Below are 20,172 nucleotides of genomic sequence, written 5' to 3'. Positions count from 1 at the left end.
GATGTCATCAGTGGACACTGACAGCAGTAGTATAAGGTGTGATGTCATCACCAGGAGGTGGGGTGGAGCTAAAGGCTCATGGGCACTAGAGCCAGAGGTCTGCTTCAGCCCGCCTCCTCCTCCTAACTCCTCATTGCTGCTGGCCATGGTTGACCCACAATGTTCCACTGCGTTGCTCTAGTGCCCCCTGGCTGCACAGTCAGGGATTTCGCCAGGAGCACAAACCTCAATGCACTTGTTTTGCTGTCTCCCTGCTTAAGAGTAAACCTCTGTGTGTGTCGGGGGCCGCCCCGTTGTAAGGCGGTGGGTGCAGATGCAGCGGCTCCGTGATAGTCATTGCAGTGCAGTTGCCTCTGGTGATCACTAATGGCTCCGCTCTTCTCCGCCGGGGTCTAGGACCTCCCTAAAGAGTTCTTCTGCCGCTGCTCTCGGTGCCCCCACATGGGACTCCCTTTCTGCCCCACAGAGAGTAATTCTCTACCTCCACAAGGTAATAAAGCCCACTCTGTGTTCCTGAAAAGTGAATGTGCCCCTCTGTGGTCCCTCAATAGTATATATGCCCCCCTCCATATCTTTTGTGCTCCTGTGGCCCCCTCCATTAGCAGGAACGTGCTGAAGATGGGGAGTCAGGTCTTCAAGCTCCAACCAGGCACTGTGTCTCTGACTGCAGTAGTTGGGGGCACGGTGGTGGCAACTAGTGTCACTTTGCCCCTGTGGAGTGGGGGGTTTAGGCATCATGTCCACTAGGAAAATTGGCGCGGGTATCCCGCATTTGTGATCTGCGCCCATAGGGATGCATTAGACACCCGCAGGTAAGTAAATCCCTGCCGATGTCCTTTCTCCCTGCCACGTGGGTCGCACTCGCAGGAAATCACCCTCAGCATGCTCCATATTCTGTGGGTTTCCCGCATGGATGGCTTCCGCAGGCTTTCATGGAAGCCATCCGTATCTGCGGCATACCGCAGCTGAATTTTTCCCGCGTGGGAAAGCAGGGATTCAAAAAAAGAGTGTGCGCGGCTGAGCACATCAGCCAGGCGGAAAGAAATGACGGACGGAAACCCGCAGCGTCTGGACAGGTAAGTATTATCAATTTGTAGGCCTCATGGCTGCGGGAAAGGAGGGACCCGCTGCGGGATTCTGCATGGGCTCGAATTTCCTAGTGGACATGAGGCCTTAGGGGTTCAGGCCCGACCCTCAGGGCTCACACCCACTGGCCATAGGCTTCCCTCCGATGCGAGAGTGAGTGAAAACGCATGATAAGGAAGCCAATGATGGTCAGTGACAGCTGGGCACTGCCTCTGATTGGCCACAGCGCTCAGCCAGTCAGAGGCAGGGCCGGAGAGAAGCCGGACGGCTCACTTCTAGGGGAGTCCATTTTTATTTTTTACAGCTTGCTTTGAGTTTCAGGGAAGGGCTTATATTTCAAGCCTCTCCCCGAAAATCATCACTGCAAACCCACTGCTGTCAATGGGGCCGCAGCAGGGCCGGCCCTACTGAAAAAAATGGGAAAGCATCACGGACTTCTGTGGCAGAGGATTCCTTCATCCCCGCAGGGGTGGAGCGCAATGTTCACCCTATTGTTATCAATGATGCTGCTGCCGCCGCCGGCTCCATTGTCAGCGATGGGCGATAACGGACATTCTTCTTTGCGACGTGAGGTTACAGTGAACATCGTGGGCTTCAGTATCGCGTCTTCACTCCCTCTCCCATCGTATGTGTTATCAGCCTATTCTATATGCTTCTGTTCTCTTCAGCAGCTGGCAGGGGGCGCTCCAACTGTGCCTGCACGGGTCCATGTAACAGTTTACTGCACACGGGCGGCCGCACCACATACCGCCCCTAGCATGCTATGGGAAATAGGTTTTCCTGTACACAAGTGGAAACCAATAGTGATTTTCTGCTCGCAGCGTGCATAGACGGCTGACCTTGAACTCAATGGGAGCCGTCCGACCTGTGGCCCTTCCGTAATTACAGTTCGGAGAGGTTGCGGGTACCCGCGTTATCGCTTAGCAACGGCACTGGAAATCCAGGGATTTAAAAATCAAAACTACTGTGCAGATCCCAGGGCTCAGGGTGCGGAAAGCAGGTATGTGGGGCACAGGGTCAGTCCTGCAGGCGGAGACCAACGTGCGGCTCGCTTTATACAGTACTAGCTTACCCGTCACGCGTTGCTACGAAGACAGACATACATTTGTTTTTATATATCTAGATAACAACCAATCACAGCGCAGCTTTCATGTTACCTCAGTATAATATATAACAACCAATCACAGCGCAGCTTTCATGTTACCTCAGCAGTATAATATATAACAACCAATCACAGCGCAGCTTTCATGTTGCCTCAGCAGTATAATATATAACAACCAATCACAGCGCAGCTTTCATGTTACCTCAGTATAATATATAACAACCAATCACAGCGCAGCTTTCATGTTACCTCAGCAGTATAATATATAACAACCAATCACAGCGCAGCTTTCATGTTGCCTCAGCAGTATAATATATAACAACCAATCACAGCGCAGCTTTCATGTTGCCTCAGCAGTATAATATATAACAACCAATCACAGCGCAGCTTTCATGTTACCTCAGTATAATATATAACAACCAATCACAGCACAGCTTTCATGTTACCTCAGCAGTATAATATATAACAACCAATCACAGAGCAGCTTTCATGTTACCTCAGCAGTATAATATATAACAACCAATCACAGCACAGCTTTCATGTTACCTCAGCAGTATAATATATAACAACCAATCACAGCGCAGCTTTCATGTTACCTCAGCAGTATAATATATAACAACCAATCACAGCACAGCTTTCATGTTACCTCAGTATAATATATAACAACCAATCACAGAGCAGCTTTCATGTTACCTCAGCGGTATAATATATAACAACCAATCACAGCACAGCTTTCATGTTACCTCAGTATAATATATAACAACCAATCACAGCACAGCTTTCATGTTACCTCAGCAGTATAATATATAACAACCAATCACAGAGCAGCTTTCATGTTACCTCAGCAGTATAATATATAACAACCAATCACAGCACAGCTTTCATGTTACCTCAGTATAATATATAACAACCAATCACAGCACAGCTTTCATGTTACCTCAGTATAATATATAACAACCAATCACAGCGCAGCTTTCATGTTACCTCAGTATAATATATAACAACCAATCACAGCGCAGCTTTCATGTTACCTCAGCAGTATAATATATAACAACCAATCACAGCGCAGCTTTCATGTTACCTCAGCAGTATAATATATAACAACCAATCACAGAGCAGCTTTCATGTTACCTCAGCAGTATAATATATAACAACCAATCACAGCGCAGCTTTCATGTTACCTCAGTATAATATATAACAACCAATCACAGAGCAGCTTTCATGTTACCTAGCAGTATAATATATAACAACCAATCACAGCACAGCTTTCATGCTACCTCAGCAGTATAATATATAACAACCAATCACAGCGCAGCTTTCATCTTACCTCAGTATAATATATAACAACCAATCACAGCGCAGCTTTCATGTTACCTCAGTATAATATATAACAACCAATCACAGCGCAGCTTTCATGTTACCTCAGTATAATATATAACAACCAATCACAGCGCAGCTTTCATGTTACCTCAGTATAATATATAACAACCAATCACAGCGCAGCTTTCATGTTACCTCAGCAGTATAATATATAACAACCAATCACAGCGCAGCTTTCATGTTACCTCAGCAGTATAATATATAACAACCAATCACAGCGCAGCTTTCATGTTACCTCAGTATAATATATAACAACCAATCACAGCGCAGCTTTCATGTTACCTCAGTATAATATATAACAACCAATCACAGTGCAGCTTTCATGTTACCTCAGTATAATATATAACAACCAATCACAGCGCAGCTTTCATGTTACCTCAGTATAATATATAACAACCAATCACAGCGCAGCTTTCATGTTACCTCAGCAGTATAATAGATAACATGAAAGCTGCGCTGTGATTGGTTGTTATATATTATACTGAGGTAACATGAAAGCTGCGCTGTGATTGGTTGTTATATATTATACTGAGGTAACATGAAAGCTTTGTCTGGGGGGCATAACTGTCGACGACGCTCGCACGTGCGCTACCCATCATAGGATAGATGTACTATGCCAGTAATCTTCCCAGGAGTGTACTCAGCAACCTCCCAAAGCGTCATGGCGATCGGATGAATGGTGTAGTAATGCATAAAGGACAGACAGACATTTTTATATATATAGATGACATCAGGAAGTGAGAGAATTAGACTACGTACGTAAAATTAGGACGCTAATTATTTTGCGCTTAGAATTGAATAATCGAGTTGGGACCCATTAGCTTTACCTAGTTATGACATAATCAATGCTCGTGCCAAATGTCATGTTTCTACGACATCGGGAAGTGAGAGAAATGATAGAAATCAACCGATCTACGTGGGGGGGGGGGGCGTAACTGTCAACGACGCTCGCACGCACCCCACCTATCATAGGATAGTTGTACTATGCCTATAATCTTCCCAGGAGTGTACTCAACAACTTCCCAAAGTCTCATGGCGATCGGATGAATGGTATAATAGCGCATAAAAGGACAAACAGACAGACAGACAAACAGACAGACATACATACACACACACACAGACAGAAAGACACATAGACACACATACATTCAATTTTATATATATATAGATTTTATGGGTTCTTTAAACATTCAGTATTGTACAGCTGCTGCACGGAGACCCTGGCAGTGTATTGGGCCCAGTGGGGAATGGGCACTATGAAGGAGAGAAGCTGGCTGCAGCACAGGACAGCTTCTCCTTCTACAGTGCGCTGCTGTGAGAGATCATGGGGCTGCAGATGAAATCAATAAAATGCTGTATAATAGTACGTTCACATAGTGGGAATGCTGCGGATTCTCCATAGCGGAACGTCCACATCAAAATCCGCAGCATTTCAAAAACGGCACCATTCTTGTGGATCTGCAGCTTATTTCACGCTTTCAGCTGCCGCTAGGACCCAGCAAGAGCAAGAAAACTGCTACAGAAGACGGTCATCGTCCCCCAGTGACCAGCGGCAGCGAGGTCCTCCCAGTAGCTGAAAGGTGGAAATCGGCGGAAGGTCCGCAGCTCAATCCGGCTCGCAATGCAGAAATGCTGTGGAAAATGCGCAACATGTCTGCTGTATGGGAACCTCCCCTCCAGGTGGCGGCGCACGAGGCGCTGCTGCTGTATGGGAACCTCCCCTCGGGTGCCGGCGCACGAGGCGCTGCTGTATGGGAACCTCCCCTCCAGGTGCTGGCGTACGAGGCGCTGCTGCTGTATGGGAACCTCCCCTCCAGGTGCCGGCGCACGAGGCGCTGCTGCTGTATGGGAACCTCCCCTCCAGGTGCCGGCGCACGAGGCGCTGCTGCTGTATGGGAACCTCCCCTCCAGGTGCCGGCGCACGAGGCGCTGCTGCTGTATGGGAACCTTCCCTCCGGGTGCCGGCGCACGAGGCGCTGCTGCTGCTGTATGGGAACCTCCCCTCCGGGTGCCGGCGCACGAGGCGCTGCTGCTGTATGGGAACCTCCCCTCCGGGTGCCGGCGCACGAGGCGCTGCTGCTGTATGGGAACCTCCCCTCCAGGTGGCGGCGCACGAGGCGCTGCTGCTGTATGGGAACCTTCCCTCCGGGTGCCGGCGCACGAGGCGCTGCTGCTGCTGTATGGGAACCTCCCCTCCGGGTGCCGGCGCACGAGGCGCTGCTGCTGTATGGGAACCTCCCCTCCAGGTGGCGGCGCACGAGGCGCTGCTGCTGTATGGGAACCTCCCCTCCGGGTGCCGGCGCACGAGGCGCTGCTGCTGTATGGGAACCTCCCCTCCGGGTGCCGGCGCACGAGGCGCTGCTGCTGTATGGGAACCTCCCCTCCGGGTGCCGGCGCACGAGGCGCTGCTGCTGTATGGGAACCTCCCCTCCAGGTGGCGGCGCACGAGGCGCTGCTGCTGTATGGGAACCTCCCCTCCGGGTGCCGTCGCACGAGGCGCTGCTGCTGTATAGGAACCTCCCCTCCGGGTGCCGGCGCACGAGGCGCTGCTGCTGTATGGGAACCTCCCCTCCGGGTGCCGGCGCACGAGGCGCTGCTGCTGTATGGGAACCTTCCCTCCAGGTGGCGGCGCACGAGGCGCTGCTGCTGTATGGGAACCTCCCCTCCGGGTGCCGGCGCACGAGGCGCTGCTGCTGTATGGGAACCTCCCCTCCAGGTGCCGGCGCACGAGGCGCTGCTGCTGTATGGGAACCTCCCCTCCAGGTGCCGGCGTACGAGGCGCTGCTGCTGTATGGGAACCTCCCCTCCGGGTGCCGGCGCACGAGGCGCTGCTGCTGTATGGGAACCTCCCCTCCGGGTGCCGGCGCACGAGGCGCTGCTGCTGTATGGGAACCTCCCCTCCGGGTGCCGGCGCACGAGATGCTGCTTCTGTATGGGAACCTCCCCTCCAGGTGCCGGCGTACGAGGCGCTGCTGCTGTATGGGACCCTCCCCTCTGGGTGGCGGCGCACGAGGCACTGCTGCTGTATGGGAACCTCCCCTCCGGGTGCCGGCGCACGAGGCGCTGCTGCTGTATGGGAACCTTCCCTCCGGGTGCCGGAGCAAGAGGCGCTGCTGCTGTATGGGAACCTCCCCTCCGGGTGCCGGCGCACGAGGTGCTGCTGCTGTATGGGAACCTCCCCTCCGGGTGACAGCGCACGAGGCGCTGCTGCTGTATGGGAACCTCCCCTCCGGGTGCCGGCGCACGAGGCGCTGCTGCTGCTGTATGGGAACCTCCTCTCCGGGTGCCGGCGTACGAGGCGCTGCTGCTGTATGGGAACCTTCCCTCCGGGTGCCGGCGCACGAGGCGCTGCTGCTGTATGGGAACCTCCCCTCCGGGTGCCGGCGCACGAGGCGCTGCTGCTGTATGGGAACCTCCCCTCCGGGTGCCGGCGCACGAGGCGCTGCTGCTGTATGGGAACCTCCCCTCCGGGTGCCGGCGCACGAGGCGCTGCTGCTGTATGGGAACCTCCCCTCCGGGTGCCGGCGCACGAGGCGCTGCTGCTGTATGGGAACCTCCCCTCCAGGTGGCGGCGCACGAGGCGCTGCTGCTGTATGGGAACCTCCCCTCCGGGTGCCGTCGCACGAGGCGCTGCTGCTGTATAGGAACCTCCCCTCCGGGTGCCGGCGCACGAGGCGCTGCTGCTGTATGGGAACCTCCCCTCCGGGTGCCGGCGCACGAGGCGCTGCTGCTGCTGTATGGGAACCTTCCCTCCAGGTGGCGGCGCACGAGGCGCTGCTGCTGTATGGGAACCTCCCCTCCGGGTGCCGGCGCACGAGGCGCTGCTGCTGTATGGGAACCTCCCCTCCAGGTGCCGGCGCACGAGGCGCTGCTGCTGTATGGGAACCTCCCCTCCAGGTGCCGGCGTACGAGGCGCTGCTGCTGTATGGGAACCTCCCCTCCGGGTGCCGGCGCACGAGATGCTGCTTCTGTATGGGAACTTCCCCTCCAGGTGGCGGCGCACGAGGCGCTGCTGCTGTATGGGAACCTTCCCTCCGGGTGCCGGCGCACGAGGCGCTGCTGCTGCTGTATGGGAACCTCCCCTCCGGGTGCCGGCGCACGAGGCGCTGCTGCTGTATGGGAACCTCCTCTCCGGGTGCCGGCGCACGAGGCGCTGCTGCTGTATGGGAACCTCCCCTCCGGGTGGCGGCGCACGAGGCGCTGCTGCTGTATGGACTAAGGACAATAACTTAATTCTAAACAGCTCACTTACCTAGTAAATAACATACTCGACTACTTCTTGCTGAACAAATGTGGGGTAGGCCACAGCTTTATTAATCAACCTTTTAGTAACGTTAATCCTGAACTTTCACGAAACCTATCCATGCTGTATGCAGTTTAACTTTTCAGTCCATAAACCGTCCCAGAGGACGTTTGTAAGCCCACGATCCTCTGGCTTGCAAACCCTCCTCAATCATCCCTAACCAGCATGGATAATTCCGGGCCACACGGGATGTGCCGTATTACTGCGGCTCATTCCGTCCCACCCCACCTACCCTGGCTAGAGCTGCCTCTACGCCGTCCTGCAAGCCAGATAAAAATGTGTCCAGTCCCAGATCATTGAGGTGGACCCCGTCCTCCCTCAATGACCCCCTCTCTTTACCTTCCAGCTCCCAGTGGCGAACCGCCACCCCTCCGATGGACTGCACGAACTGCGACATTTTCATGTTCACTAATTTTCGCACTTTCTCTATCGCCTCCACGTTTCTTGCACCTCTCCAATACCTTCGTGCAACTATATCGGACCAGACGATTATCACCTCCTGAAAACATGAGCGAAACCGTAAAATGTCCTGCTTCATGATAGCCAAAAGGTCCCTTGTCTTCATTTTACCGAGGTCGTTTCCTCCAGCGTGAATTACCAAAATCACTCTCCGAGGGTTGGACCTGCTTATGTCCGTTATTAGTTTTAGCATGTCGGGCCATCTTAGCCCCCGGACTCCGTGCCAGGTTACGGGTGTTCCGGGTAAGCCGAGGTCCGATCCCAATGGCCGCACTGCTGCCCTCCTCTGGGCCCAATAGACGTAGGAATGTCCCACAATGCACGCCTTCCATTTCTCTGCAGTTGAGAACAAAAGAAAACAAGAAAAGAAAATACAAGAACCAAGGCTATTTAACTCCACCTAACACAAAAACTCCTCTACAATGCCGCCTTTTTGCTAAAGTCGCCCACCGCCAAATCCGGTCTGACATAAGATTTATATGCCTGCGACTTCCATCTGCCTAGTTTCATTAACCCGTCCTCATTCATACCACCCGCATCTGCCGATGTGGCCGCGCCGATTCTAAAAGAATGCGTTCCAAACTCCGCTGAGTTGAACCCCGCTACTTTTAAAGCCGAACGCAAAACTGCCGAAAATTGGAACCGCGTGAGAGGGGAGCCCGACGAATGTACGAAAAATTGCTCTCCCGATGTCCTGTCGTCCATGTATTGTATCACAGTGTCAACCGGGCACCATCGCGATCCGAGACGACTGATGGTCACCCACTCACCTCTGCCGTACACATCGGTCTTGGACTTCCTGATCCTGACGCGCAACGACGTATCGACTATAATAACATCGTTCCAATGTAGCCCGCCCGCCTTACACTTACTTGCAGGAACCAGCTCACCGATCCTCAACGCGGCGAAAAACGCAATTGAAAAGGCCGCCCTAAACAACAATACTTCTGACCCATTTTTGCAGGAAACCTCCAAGGCCTCTAACAACTTGCACAACACAAAATACGTTATGGGACGACGCGTGTCCCTCCGAACTTTGTCTTTCCTCCAGCCCCGCACGATCTGCCGGAAAACGAACTGTTTTGTGACATCGACTAACCCGTGTAGTTTTAATAAAAACGCGACTCCCGCCAAATGTTTTTTAACCGCATCAGCCGAAGACCCTTTCTTACGCAAAAAAACAAGCATGTCCAAAGTTGCCGAGCGGGCCCTATCGCCCCCTGCCACACAACCTCCGGCGAAACTCAACCATGTCTGCCAGACCGCTTTATAACTGTTCCATGTCCCGACCGCTACTGATGTCTCGACCAGCTTCAGCAGCTCCGCTCGACCAGACTCCACAAGAAAATCGGGCAGCGGACCCCCTCGGCGTCCGCCAGCGGGTGCCGCTCCCTGAAACGCTCCATCTGCGAACGAGAGAGTGCATCAGCTGCTAAGTTCTTATAACCCGGCACATGCTTTGCACGCAAGTATATATTCAGTTGCAGACATCGTAAAACCGTGTGCCTCAGCAGTGCCAACACCGGCAATGAAGCCGAAGACTGTCTGTTAATGATCTGAACCACCGACACATTGTCGGACCAGAAACATAACTTGTGGTCCCGGAGCTCATCGCCCCATAGCTCCAATGCTACCACCAGCGGGAAAAATTCCAGAAGCGTTATGTCCTTATTCCACTTTCTTTTCATCCAGGATACTGGCCAGTGTTCTCTGCACCAGTGGTTCCGGAAAATCACACCAAAACCGGCCGACCCGGCTGCATCAGCAAACAAGCTGAGCTCGGGTCCTGCCCACTCTTCCTTAGGGCATACCACTTGCCCGTTGAAAGTCTCCAAGAAAATTCTCCACACATGTAAATCACTTTTGATACCTTGTGTGATCCTTATAAAGTGGTGAGGCTCTTTTACTCCCACTGTCGCGAGCGACAGCCTTCTGGCAAAAACACGGCCCATGGGTATAACTTTGCAGGCAAAGTTCAATAAACCCGACAGGACCTGCACCTGGCGCAGCGTGGCCTTTTTACCGCTCGCAATTTCTTTTACCGTCTGCCGCAGGCGGGCAATCTTATCTATTGGCAACCTGAAGACCATTTCCTCGGTATCGATTTCGATGCCAAGGAAAACCAGCCTACTGACCGGACCCAACGTCTTGTCCTCCGCTAACGGGACCCCCGCCTGCCGCATAAGATACCGAAATGTATTTAGCAAAACCCCGCACGCACCCGATGCTTCCGTTCCGATGAACAGAAAATCATCCAGGTAATGCGTTACCGATGTGATGCCCGTCTCATATTTTACCATCCACTCCAAGAAGGAGCTGAAAAGCTCAAAATAGTAACATGAAATGGAGCAACCCATAGGCAAACACATGTCATAATAGAATTGATTGTCCACCTTGCAACCGAGAAGGTGGAAGCACTCCGGATGAATTGGCAACAGCCGGAAAGCTGACTCAATATCAGCCTTCGCTAATTGCGCGCGTTTTCCCGCCGCTCTGACTAGAGACACCGCCTGGTCAAATGAAGCGTAAACCACCGAAGCTTGCTCCTTTGAGATACCATCATTTACCGACTCCCCTTTTGGAAATGACAAATGATGTATCAGGCGGAACTTGCCAGCTTCCTTTTTGGGTACTAACCCCAACGGGGAAACTCGCAGATTGGCGAACGGTGGATCATCAAACGGGCCCGCCATGCGGCCCGCTGATACCTCCTTTTGAACTTTTTCTTTAACTAACTCTATGTTGTCCGTCGCAGACTTTAGGTTTGGACACGACATGAAAGCGGGCTGAAAAGTAAACGGAATAACGAAACCGACGGTAAAACCTTCTCTAAGTATTTTTGCTTCCTCCCTCCTGTGGTACTTGTCGAGCCACAGGAAGAGGTATCGGCTTTTCACTGGGGTTTGGTGCTCCACTGGCACCGCCGCCCCCGGCTGAAGCTCGCTGCTTCCTAAAGCAACGAACCGCCGCGTGTTGACCCCCGCAGACAGAGCACTCATGTCTGAACTTGCAGGTTGAATAGAACTTGCAATGGCCCTCATTGTAGAGCCAGCAGGATCCATTCGGTCTAGGGGAGGCCGCAGGGGGCTGTTGCCCGCCCCCCACGGCTCCCCCCTGAAATGTCGGTTTTTGTGGGCGCTGTGCTAAAATAAGTTGCAACCAGACGTCGGTTGCTTTCGACGCCCAGCTGATATGACTAATCCCCGAGACCCGTCGTCGGAAGTCCTCATCATATCGCCACCACGCGGCGCCGCCATGCAATTTATAAGCGCTATAAATCGTATTGAGGTAAACCATGAGCTCCGGACCCTTTTTGGGCTGGTGCTGGCATGCAATGTATGCCAGTACCATATACGCTTGCAGCCAATTGCCAAAAGTCTTAGCGACTTTCGGCTTCCTATCCGCACCGCGCTCCGACACTCGCTCTTTGTCCACAATTACGTGGTCCGCCGACAGCAAGGACCATATATCCACATATATACCTTTTCGAATCTTCTCAACCACCTCGTCTGACAGACCGACCCCTAGCGGGGCAACACCACAAAATAACGAGTCAGCGTATCGCAACCCTTCCGTAGGGTCACCACCGACTGTTGAGCTTCCAACCTCCTGCCCCACAAGTGGTACTACACCCCTTGGGGGTCCGCCGGACACCGAAAAAACATCACCTTGATCAACCTTGCTCAACAGTGACTTTAAAATCACCACCAAATCATTTTTGTCCGCCCCCGCGGCGGGATCCATCACTTTTTTCCAAGCATTTAAACACGCCAACTCACCGGCTTGACCGTCCTCCGGCTCTGCCAAGGTCGTGGTCCTTACCGGTCTTCCTCCTGGGCTCCTGCCCCAGCTGGGCGACTGCTGCCGCGTACTTGTTTGCGGAGCCTCTAGCGCCCTCCTTTCGTGTTCTGCTCCAAGGTGGCCCCGCTCCGGCCGCTCTTCTGAGAAATCCCGCCTCCCATGGCGTAAATAGTCCTTGTATGCCGCTGCTGTAGTTGATGCGGTCGCATGGCGGTAACTTTCCTTTTGGTGCCGATGCTCCGTGCCACTGGCGTTGTCGCCCACGTTCCCTACACTGGCACTCCTTGGCTCTCTATCTGCCTCTGCCGCTAGCCTAGCGTGCTCCCTGTCGCGCTTGCGCTGGTAACGCTCTCTCCTAGCCTTCTCCCTCTGCCTTTGCTTAGCGCCCTTGCCTTGTCTGTTGTTGCTGGCACGACTAGCGTAACTATAGGAAGACTCGCCACCCCCCGAGGAAGGGGGACCCACGAAGCGTGGGTTAACGTAGCAGAGCCTGCGCGGCGCTGGGGGCGCGTACAAATGCTGCTGAGCGGGTGATCTACTGCGTGCACCGCGTACGTAGTGCTCGCTGGTATCGTGTCTGTATGCACGAGAAGGTGGTGGTGGTTGCCGGGATCGAGTGCCCTGACCCCTTATGGGGGCTTGGTCCGGGTAGTGACTTGTAAGGGGCCTTTCAGACGAGCTGCCCGACAACGGGCTCGAGCTCCCCCTTGCAGAAGTGGCCCTGTCCCCGCTGCTCTGCCTGCCTCCCCTCCTGCTATCTGTGCTGCTCACTGAACTAACTGCTGGGCTGTTTCTCTCCCTCCCCCTCTCCCCCCCCCTGGTATGGGTCTGCTGTGAGCCCCTACGGCCTGCCTCCCCCCGCCTGGCTCGCGCTCTATTGCCTGGCCCTGCAGAGCCTACCTGTGCGTGCTCTTCGCCTGCGCCGCCATCTTGTTGTAGCCCGTGCCGTTGTCTCGCGCCTCCGCGCGCCTCCAACCTTCTGCGTGGCTCCTCTCTCCTGGCCGGTTCGGCTTCCGTGCGCCCTGTCGCGCGCTGGTCTTTCGCACCGGAGCGTGCCCTCAACGCTGCCGCTTGCCCCCTCTTTGCTGGCGGACTGCCAGCTGGTGATGCCCGAGCCTCCTCCGCGGGCGCTCTTCCCGCCGCGCGGTTTGAATTTGGCGCCAAATTTGTTGCTGTGCGCCCCGCTCCCGACCTCTTCTCGGCGCCACGACCGGACTTCTGGCCGCCTCGCTTTGCTGCTGGACTCGGGCTGAGTCTCGCCGGCGGATTCTTCCTGCGCTTCGGGCGTCCTCGCCCGGCATCCCCCTCCTGTGCCGCTTCTTCCGCTGCTCCTGTCTTCCGTGCCGGCTCCTCCGCCGGCCTCCCGGATTCGGATTCCGACCTGCAGCCGACGATGAAGTCCTGCAGCCACTCCGCGCCATCCAGCTGGATCGCCTGCCGTATCTGCCGCTGTAAGTCCTCCATCTTTCTTGGGGCTTCTCTCTTCACACCGACTCTTCTGTACACCGCTTGTACTTGCTGTGCTGCTGTCACTTCTTCTGCTCTTGTTCTTCTTCTTTTCACCTCTTTGTGGCTCCTTTTCCTGCTTTCGTTCTTCTTCTCTGCTCCAAACTTCTTTCCTCTCCACGTGTCTCCCGTCTTCTGGTCTTCTTCTTCTTCCGCTCCCCCTCCCTCTGCTTTTCCTGTCTTAGCTCCTCCCCCCACCCCCTGCTTCGTTCGCTACACTTAACCCTTACCCTGCCTGTCCTTAGTCCCATGCTGTTTCCCTACCACGGTTCACAGCATAAGAGGAACCTCCCCTCCGGGTGCCGGCGCACGAGGCGCTGCTGCTGTATGGGAACCTCCCCTCCGGGTGCCGGCGCACGAGATGCTGCTTCTGTATGGGAACCTCCCCTCCAGGTGCCGGCGTACGAGGCGCTGCTGCTGTATGGGACCCTCCCCTCTGGGTGGCGGCGCACGAGGCACTGCTGCTGTATGGGAACCTCCCCTCCGGGTGCCGGCGCACGAGGCGCTGCTGCTGTATGGGAACCTTCCCTCCGGGTGCCGGAGCAAGAGGCGCTGCTGCTGTATGGGAACCTCCCCTCCGGGTGCCGGCGCACGAGGTGCTGCTGCTGTATGGGAACCTCCCCTCCGGGTGACAGCGCACGAGGCGCTGCTGCTGTATGGGAACCTCCCCTCCGGGTGCCGGCGCACGAGGCGCTGCTGCTGCTGTATGGGAACCTCCTCTCCGGGTGCCGGCGTACGAGGCGCTGCTGCTGTATGGGAACCTCCTCTCCGGGTGCCGGCGCACGAGGCGCTGCTGCTGTATGGGAACCTCCCCTCCGGGTGGCGGCGCACGAGGCGCTGCTGCTGTATGGGAACCTCCTCTCCGGGTGGCGGCGCACGAGGCGCTGCTGCTGTATGGGAACCTCCCCTCCGGGTGCCGGCGCACGAGGCGCTGCTGCTGTATGGGAACCTCCCCTCCGGGTGCCGGCGCACGAGGCGCTGCTGCTGTATGGGAACCTCCCCTCCAGGTGCCGGCGCACGAGGCGCTGCTGCTGTATGGGAACCTCCCCTCCGGGTGCCGGTGCATGAGGCGCTGCTGCTGTATGGGAACCTCCCCTCCGGGTGTCGGCGCACGAGGCGCTGCTGCTGTATGGGAACCTCCCCTCCAGGTGCTGGCGTACGAGGCGCTGCTGCTGTATGGGACCCTCCCCTCTGGGTGGCGGCGCACGAGGCACTGCTGCTGTATGGGAACCTCCCCTCCGGGTGCCGGCGCACGAGGCGCTGCTGCTGTATGGGAACCTTCCCTCCGGGTGCCGGAGCAAGAGGCGCTGCTGCTGTATGGGAACCTCCCCTCCGGGTGCCGGCGCACGAGGTGCTGCTGCTGTATGGGAACCTCCCCTCCGGGTGACAGCGCACGAGGCGCTGCTGCTGTATGGGAACCTCCCCTCCGGGTGCCGGCGCACGAGACGCTGCTGCTGCTGTATGGGAACCTCCTCTCCGGGTGCCGGCGTACGAGGCGCTGCTGCTTTATGGGAACCTTCCCTCCGGGTGCCGGCGCACGAGGCGCTGCTGCTGCTGTATGGGAACCTCCCCTCCGGGTGCCGGCGCACGAGGCGCTGTTGCTGTATAGGAACCTCCCCTCCGGGTGCCGGCGCACGAGGCGCTGCTGCTGTATGGGAACCTCCCCTCCAGGTGCCGGCGCACGAGGCGCTGCTGCTGTATGGGAACCTCCCCTCCGGGTGCCGGCGCACGAGGCACTGCTGCTGCTGTATGGGAACCTCCCCTCCAGGTGCCGGCGCACGAGGCGCTGCTGCTGTATGGGAACCTCCCCTCCGGGTGTCGGCGCACGAGGCGCTGCTGCTGTATGGGAACCTCCCCTCCGGGTGCCGGCGCACGAGGCGCTGCTGCTGTATGGGAACCTCCCCTCCGGGTGCCGGCGCACGAGGCGCTGCTGCTGTATGGGAACCTCCCCTCCAGGTGCCGGCGCACGAGGCGCTGCTGCTGTATGGGAACCTCCCCTCCGGGTGCCGTCGCACGGGGCGCTGCTGCTGTATGGGAACCTCCCCTCCGGGTGCCGGCGCACGAGGCGCTGCTGCTGTATGGGAACCTCCCCTCCAGGTGCCGGCGCACGAGGCGCTGCTGCTGTATGGGAATCTCCCCTCCGGGTGCCGGCGCACGAGGCGCTGCTGCTGTATGGGAACCTCCCCTCCAGGTGCCGGCGCACGAGGCGCTGCTGCTGTATGGGAACCTCCCCTCCGGGTGCCGGCGCACGAGGCGCTGCTGTATGGGAACCTCCCCTCCAGGTGCCGGCGCACGAGGCGCTGCTGCTGTATGGGAACCTCCCCTCCGGGTGCCGGCGCACGAGGCGCTGCTGCTGTATGGGAACCTCCCCTCCGGGTGCCGGCGCACGAGGCGCTGCTGCTGTATGGGAACCTCCCCTCCAGGTGCCGGCGCACGAGGCGCTGCTGCTGTATGGGAACCTCCCCTCCGGGTGCCGGCGCACGAGGCGCTGCTGCTGTATGGGAACCTTCCCTCCGGGTGCCGGCGCACGAGGCGCTGCTGCTGCTGTATGGGAACCTCCCCTCCGGGTGCCGGCGCACGAGGCGCTGCTGCTGTATGGGAACCTCCCCTCCGGGTGCCGGCGCACGAGGCGCTGCTGCTGTATGGGAACCTCCCCTCCAGGTGCCGGCGCACGAGGCGCTGCTGCTGTATGGGAACCTCCCCTCCGGGTGCCGTCGCACGGGGCGCTGCTGCTGTATGGGAACCTCCCCTCCGGGTGCCGGCGCACGAGGCGCTGCTGCTGTATGGGAACCTCCCCTCCAGGTGCCGGCGCACGAGGCGCTGCTGCTGTATGGGAATCTCCCCTCCGGGTGCCGGCGCACGAGGCGCTGCTGCTGTATGGGAACCTCCCCTCCAGGTGCCGGCGCACGAGGCGCTGCTGCTGTATGGGAACCTCCCCTCCGGGTGCCGGCGCACGAGGCGCTGCTGTATGGGAACCTCCCCTCCAGGTGCCGGCGCACGAGGCGCTGCTGCTGTATGGGAACCTCCCCTCCGGGTGCCGGCGCACGAGGCGCTGCTGCTGTATGGGAACCTCCCCTCCGGGTGCCGGCGCACGAGGCGCTGCTGCTGTATGGGAACCTCCCCTCCAGGTGCCGGCGCACGAGGCGCTGCTGCTGTATGGGAACCTCCCCTCCGGGTGCCGGCGCACGAGGCGCTGCTGCTGTATGGGAACCTTCCCTCCGGGTGCCGGCGCACGAGGCGCTGCTGCTGCTGTATGGGAACCTCCCCTCCGGGTGCCGGTGCACGAGGCGCTGCTGCTGTATGGGAACCTCCCCTCCGGGTGCCGGCGCACGAGGCGCTGCTGCTGTATGGGAACCTCCCCTCCGGGTGCCGGCGCACGAGGCGCTGCTGCTGTATGGGAACCTCCCCTCCGGGTGCCGGCGCACGAGGCGCTGCTGCTGTATGGGAACCTTCCCTCCGGGTGCCGGCGCACGAGGCGCTGCTGCTGCTGTATGGGAACCTCCCCTCCGGGTGCCGGTGCACGAGGCGCTGCTGCTGTATGGGAACCTCCCCTCCGGGTGCCGGCGCACGAGGCGCTGCTGCTGTATGGGAACCTCCCCTCCGGGTGCCGGCGCACGAGGCGCTGCTGCTGTATGGGAACCTCCCCTCCGGGTGCCGGCGCACGAGGCGCTGCTGCTGTATGGGAACCTCCCCTCCGGGTGCCGGCGCACGAGGCGCTGCTGCTGTATGGGAACCTCCCCTCCGGGTGCCGGCGCACGAGGCGCTGCTGCTGCTGTATGGGAACCTCCCCTCCAGGTGCCGGCGCACGAGGCGCTGCTGCTGTATGGGAACCTCCCCTCCGGGTGCCGGCGCACGAGGCGCTGCTGCTGTATGGGAACCTCCCCTCCAGGTGCCGGCGCACGAGGCGCTGCTGCTGTATGGGAACCTCCCCTCCGGGTGCCGGCGCACGAGGCGCTGTTGTGTCCGTGACTAGAGCAATGCTCGGCCGCAGGGAATTCTGTCCTTCTGTAATCCTGTGACTCTGAGATCTCATCCTCGCTCCCGCTTTTTGTCCTGTTTCCCCGATTTAAATCCCCCCAACAGGACATTTACTGCACATGATCAGGTACACAACATCAGACGTGCAACATGTGAAAGTCCCCGGGATCTTATAGTCTTCTGTGTGTTGGGGATCTGTATCCTGTCTGCGGTCCGTACATGTCAGCAGTGTGAGGGGCGGGCTGGTTGTCAGCACTGTGAGGGGCGGGGGAGGTTGTCAGCACTGTGAGGGGCGGGCTGGTTGTCAGCACTGTGAGGGGCGGGCTGGTTGTCAGCAGTGTGAGGGGCGGGGAGGTTGTCAGCAGTGTGAGGGGCGGGCTGGTTGTCAGCAGTGTGAGGGGCGGGGGAGGTTGTCAGCAGTGTGAGGGGCGGGGGAGGTTGTCAGCAGTGTGAGGGGCGGGCTGGTTGTCAGCAGTGTGAGGGGCGGGGGAGGTTGAAAGCAGGGTGAGGGGCGGGGGAGGTTGAAAGCAGGGTGAGGGGCGGGGGAGGTTGAAAGCAGGGTGAGGGGCGGGGGAGGTTGAAAGCAGGGTGAGGGGCGGGCTGGTTGTCAGCAGGGTGAGGGGCGGGCTGGTTGTCAGCAGGGTGAGGGGCGGGCTGGTTGTCAGCAGGGTGAGGGGCGGGCTGGTTGTCAGCAGGGTGAGGGGCGGGCTGGTTGTCAGCAGGGTGAGGGGCGGGGGAGGTTGTCAGCAGGGTGAGGGGCGGGGGAGGTTGTCAGCAGGGTGAGGGGCGGGGGAGGTTGTCAGCAGGGTGAGGGGCGGGGGAGGTTGTCAGCAGGGTGAGGGGCAGGCGGGTTGTCAGCAGGGTGAGGGGCAGGCGGGTTGTCAGCAGGGTGAGGGGCAGGCGGGTTGTCAGCAGGGTGAGGGGCAGGCGGGTTGTCAGCAGGGTGAGGGGCGGGTTGTCAGCAGGGTGAGGGGCAGGGAGGATGTCAGCAGGGTGAGGGGCGGGATGTCAGCAGGGTGAGGGGCGGGATGTCAGCAGGGTGAGGGGCGGGCTGGTTGTCAGCAGTGTGAGGGGCGGGGGAGGTTGTCAGCAGTGTGAGGGGCGGGGGAGGTTGTCAGCAGTGTGAGGGGCGGGGGAGGTTGTCAGCAGTGTGAGGGGCGGGGGAGGTTGTCAGCAGTGTGAGGGGCGGGGGAGGTTGTCAGCAGTGTGAGGGGCGGGGGAGGTTGTCAGCAGTGTGAGGGGCGGGGGAGGTTGTCAGCAGTGTGAGGGGCGGGCTGGTTGTCAGCAGTGTGAGGGGCGGGCTGGTTGTAAGCAGTGTGAGGGGCGGGCTGGTTGTCAGCACTGTGAGGGGCGGGCTGGTTGTCAGCACTGTGAGGGGCGGGCTGGTTGTCAGCACTGTGAGGGGCGGGCTGGTTGTCAGCACTGTGAGGGGCGGGCTGGTTGTCAGCACTGTGAGGGGCGGGCTGGTTGTCAGCACTGTGAGGGGCGGGCTGGTTGTCAGCACTGTGAGGGGCGGGCTGGTTGTCAGCACTGTGAGGGGCGGGCTGGTTGTCAGCACTGTGAGGGGCGGGTAGGTTGTCAGCAGTGTGAGGGGCGGGTAGGTTGTCAGCAGTGGGAGGGGCGGGTAGGTTGTCAGCAGTGTGAGGGGCGGGGAGGTTGTCAGCAGTGTGAGGGGCGGGGAGGTTGTCAGCAGTGTGGAGGGGCGGGTGGGTTGTCAGCAGTGGGAGGGGCGGGTAGGTTGTCAGCAGTGGGAGGGGCGGGTAGGTTGTCAGCAGTGGGAGGGGCGGGTAGGTTGTCAGCAGTGGGAGGGGCGGGTAGGTTGTCAGCAGTGTGAGGGGCGGGTAGGTTGTCAGCAGTGTGAGGGGCGGGTAGGTTGTCAGCAGTGTGAGGGGCGGGCTGGTTGTCAGCACTGTGAGGGGCGGGCTGGTTGTCAGCACTGTGAGGGGCGGGCTGGTTGTCAGCACTGTGAGGGGCGGGTTGTCAGCACTGTGAGGGGCGGGTTGTCAGCACTGTGAGGGGCGGGTTGTCAGCACTGTGAGGGGCGGGTTGTCAGCAGTGTGAGGGGCGGGCAGGTTGTCAGCAGTGTGAGGGGCGGGTAGGTTGTCAGCAGTGGGAGGGGCGGGTAGGTTGTCAGCAGTGTGAGGGGCGGGCTGGTTGTCAGCAGTGTGAGGGGCGGGCTGGTTGTCAGCACTGTGAGGGGCGGGCTGGTTGTCAGCACTGTGAGGGGCGGGCTGGTTGTCAGCACTGTGAGGGGCGGGTTGTCAGCACTGTGAGGGGCGGGTTGTCAGCACTGTGAGGGGCGGGTTGTCAGCAGTGTGAGGGGCGGGTTGTCAGCACTGTGAGGGGCGGGTTGTCAGCACTGTGAGGGGCAGGATGTCAGCAGGGTGAAGGGCGGGATGTCAGCAGGGTGAAGGGCGGGTTGTCAGCAGGGTGAAGGGCGGGGTAGGTTGTCAGCAGGGTGAGGGGTGGGGACCTCTGATCACATGGACCATTATGCTTGCAATACCACCAGCGACCGCCAGGTGGCAGCGGAAGTACAATGAAAACTCCTGAAGCA

At 58.6% G+C, this 20,172-nt stretch overlaps 1 protein-coding gene across 1 annotated transcript; it reads right to left on the bottom strand.

The window, feature by feature from the left end:
• Window positions 1–7,786: 7,786 nt before the first annotated feature.
• Window positions 7,787–13,810, bottom strand: LOC136613094 (serine/arginine repetitive matrix protein 4-like). The gene is made up of 2 exons (XM_066593941.1): window positions 12,110–13,810; window positions 7,787–8,666 (listed from the first exon to the last, which is right to left on the bottom strand). The coding sequence occupies exons 1-2, from the start codon at window positions 13,593–13,595 to the stop codon at window positions 8,071–8,073; spliced, it is 2,082 nt and encodes a 693-aa protein (XP_066450038.1). The 5' UTR covers window positions 13,596–13,810; the 3' UTR covers window positions 7,787–8,070.
• Window positions 13,811–20,172: the final 6,362 nt, after the last annotated feature.

The sequence above is a fragment of the Eleutherodactylus coqui genome, chromosome 2 (genome assembly GCF_035609145.1).
Source record: "Eleutherodactylus coqui strain aEleCoq1 chromosome 2, aEleCoq1.hap1, whole genome shotgun sequence".
NCBI classification, from domain to species: domain Eukaryota; kingdom Metazoa; phylum Chordata; class Amphibia; order Anura; family Eleutherodactylidae; genus Eleutherodactylus; species Eleutherodactylus coqui.
This window is presented reverse-complemented; position numbering and strand designations above follow the sequence as displayed.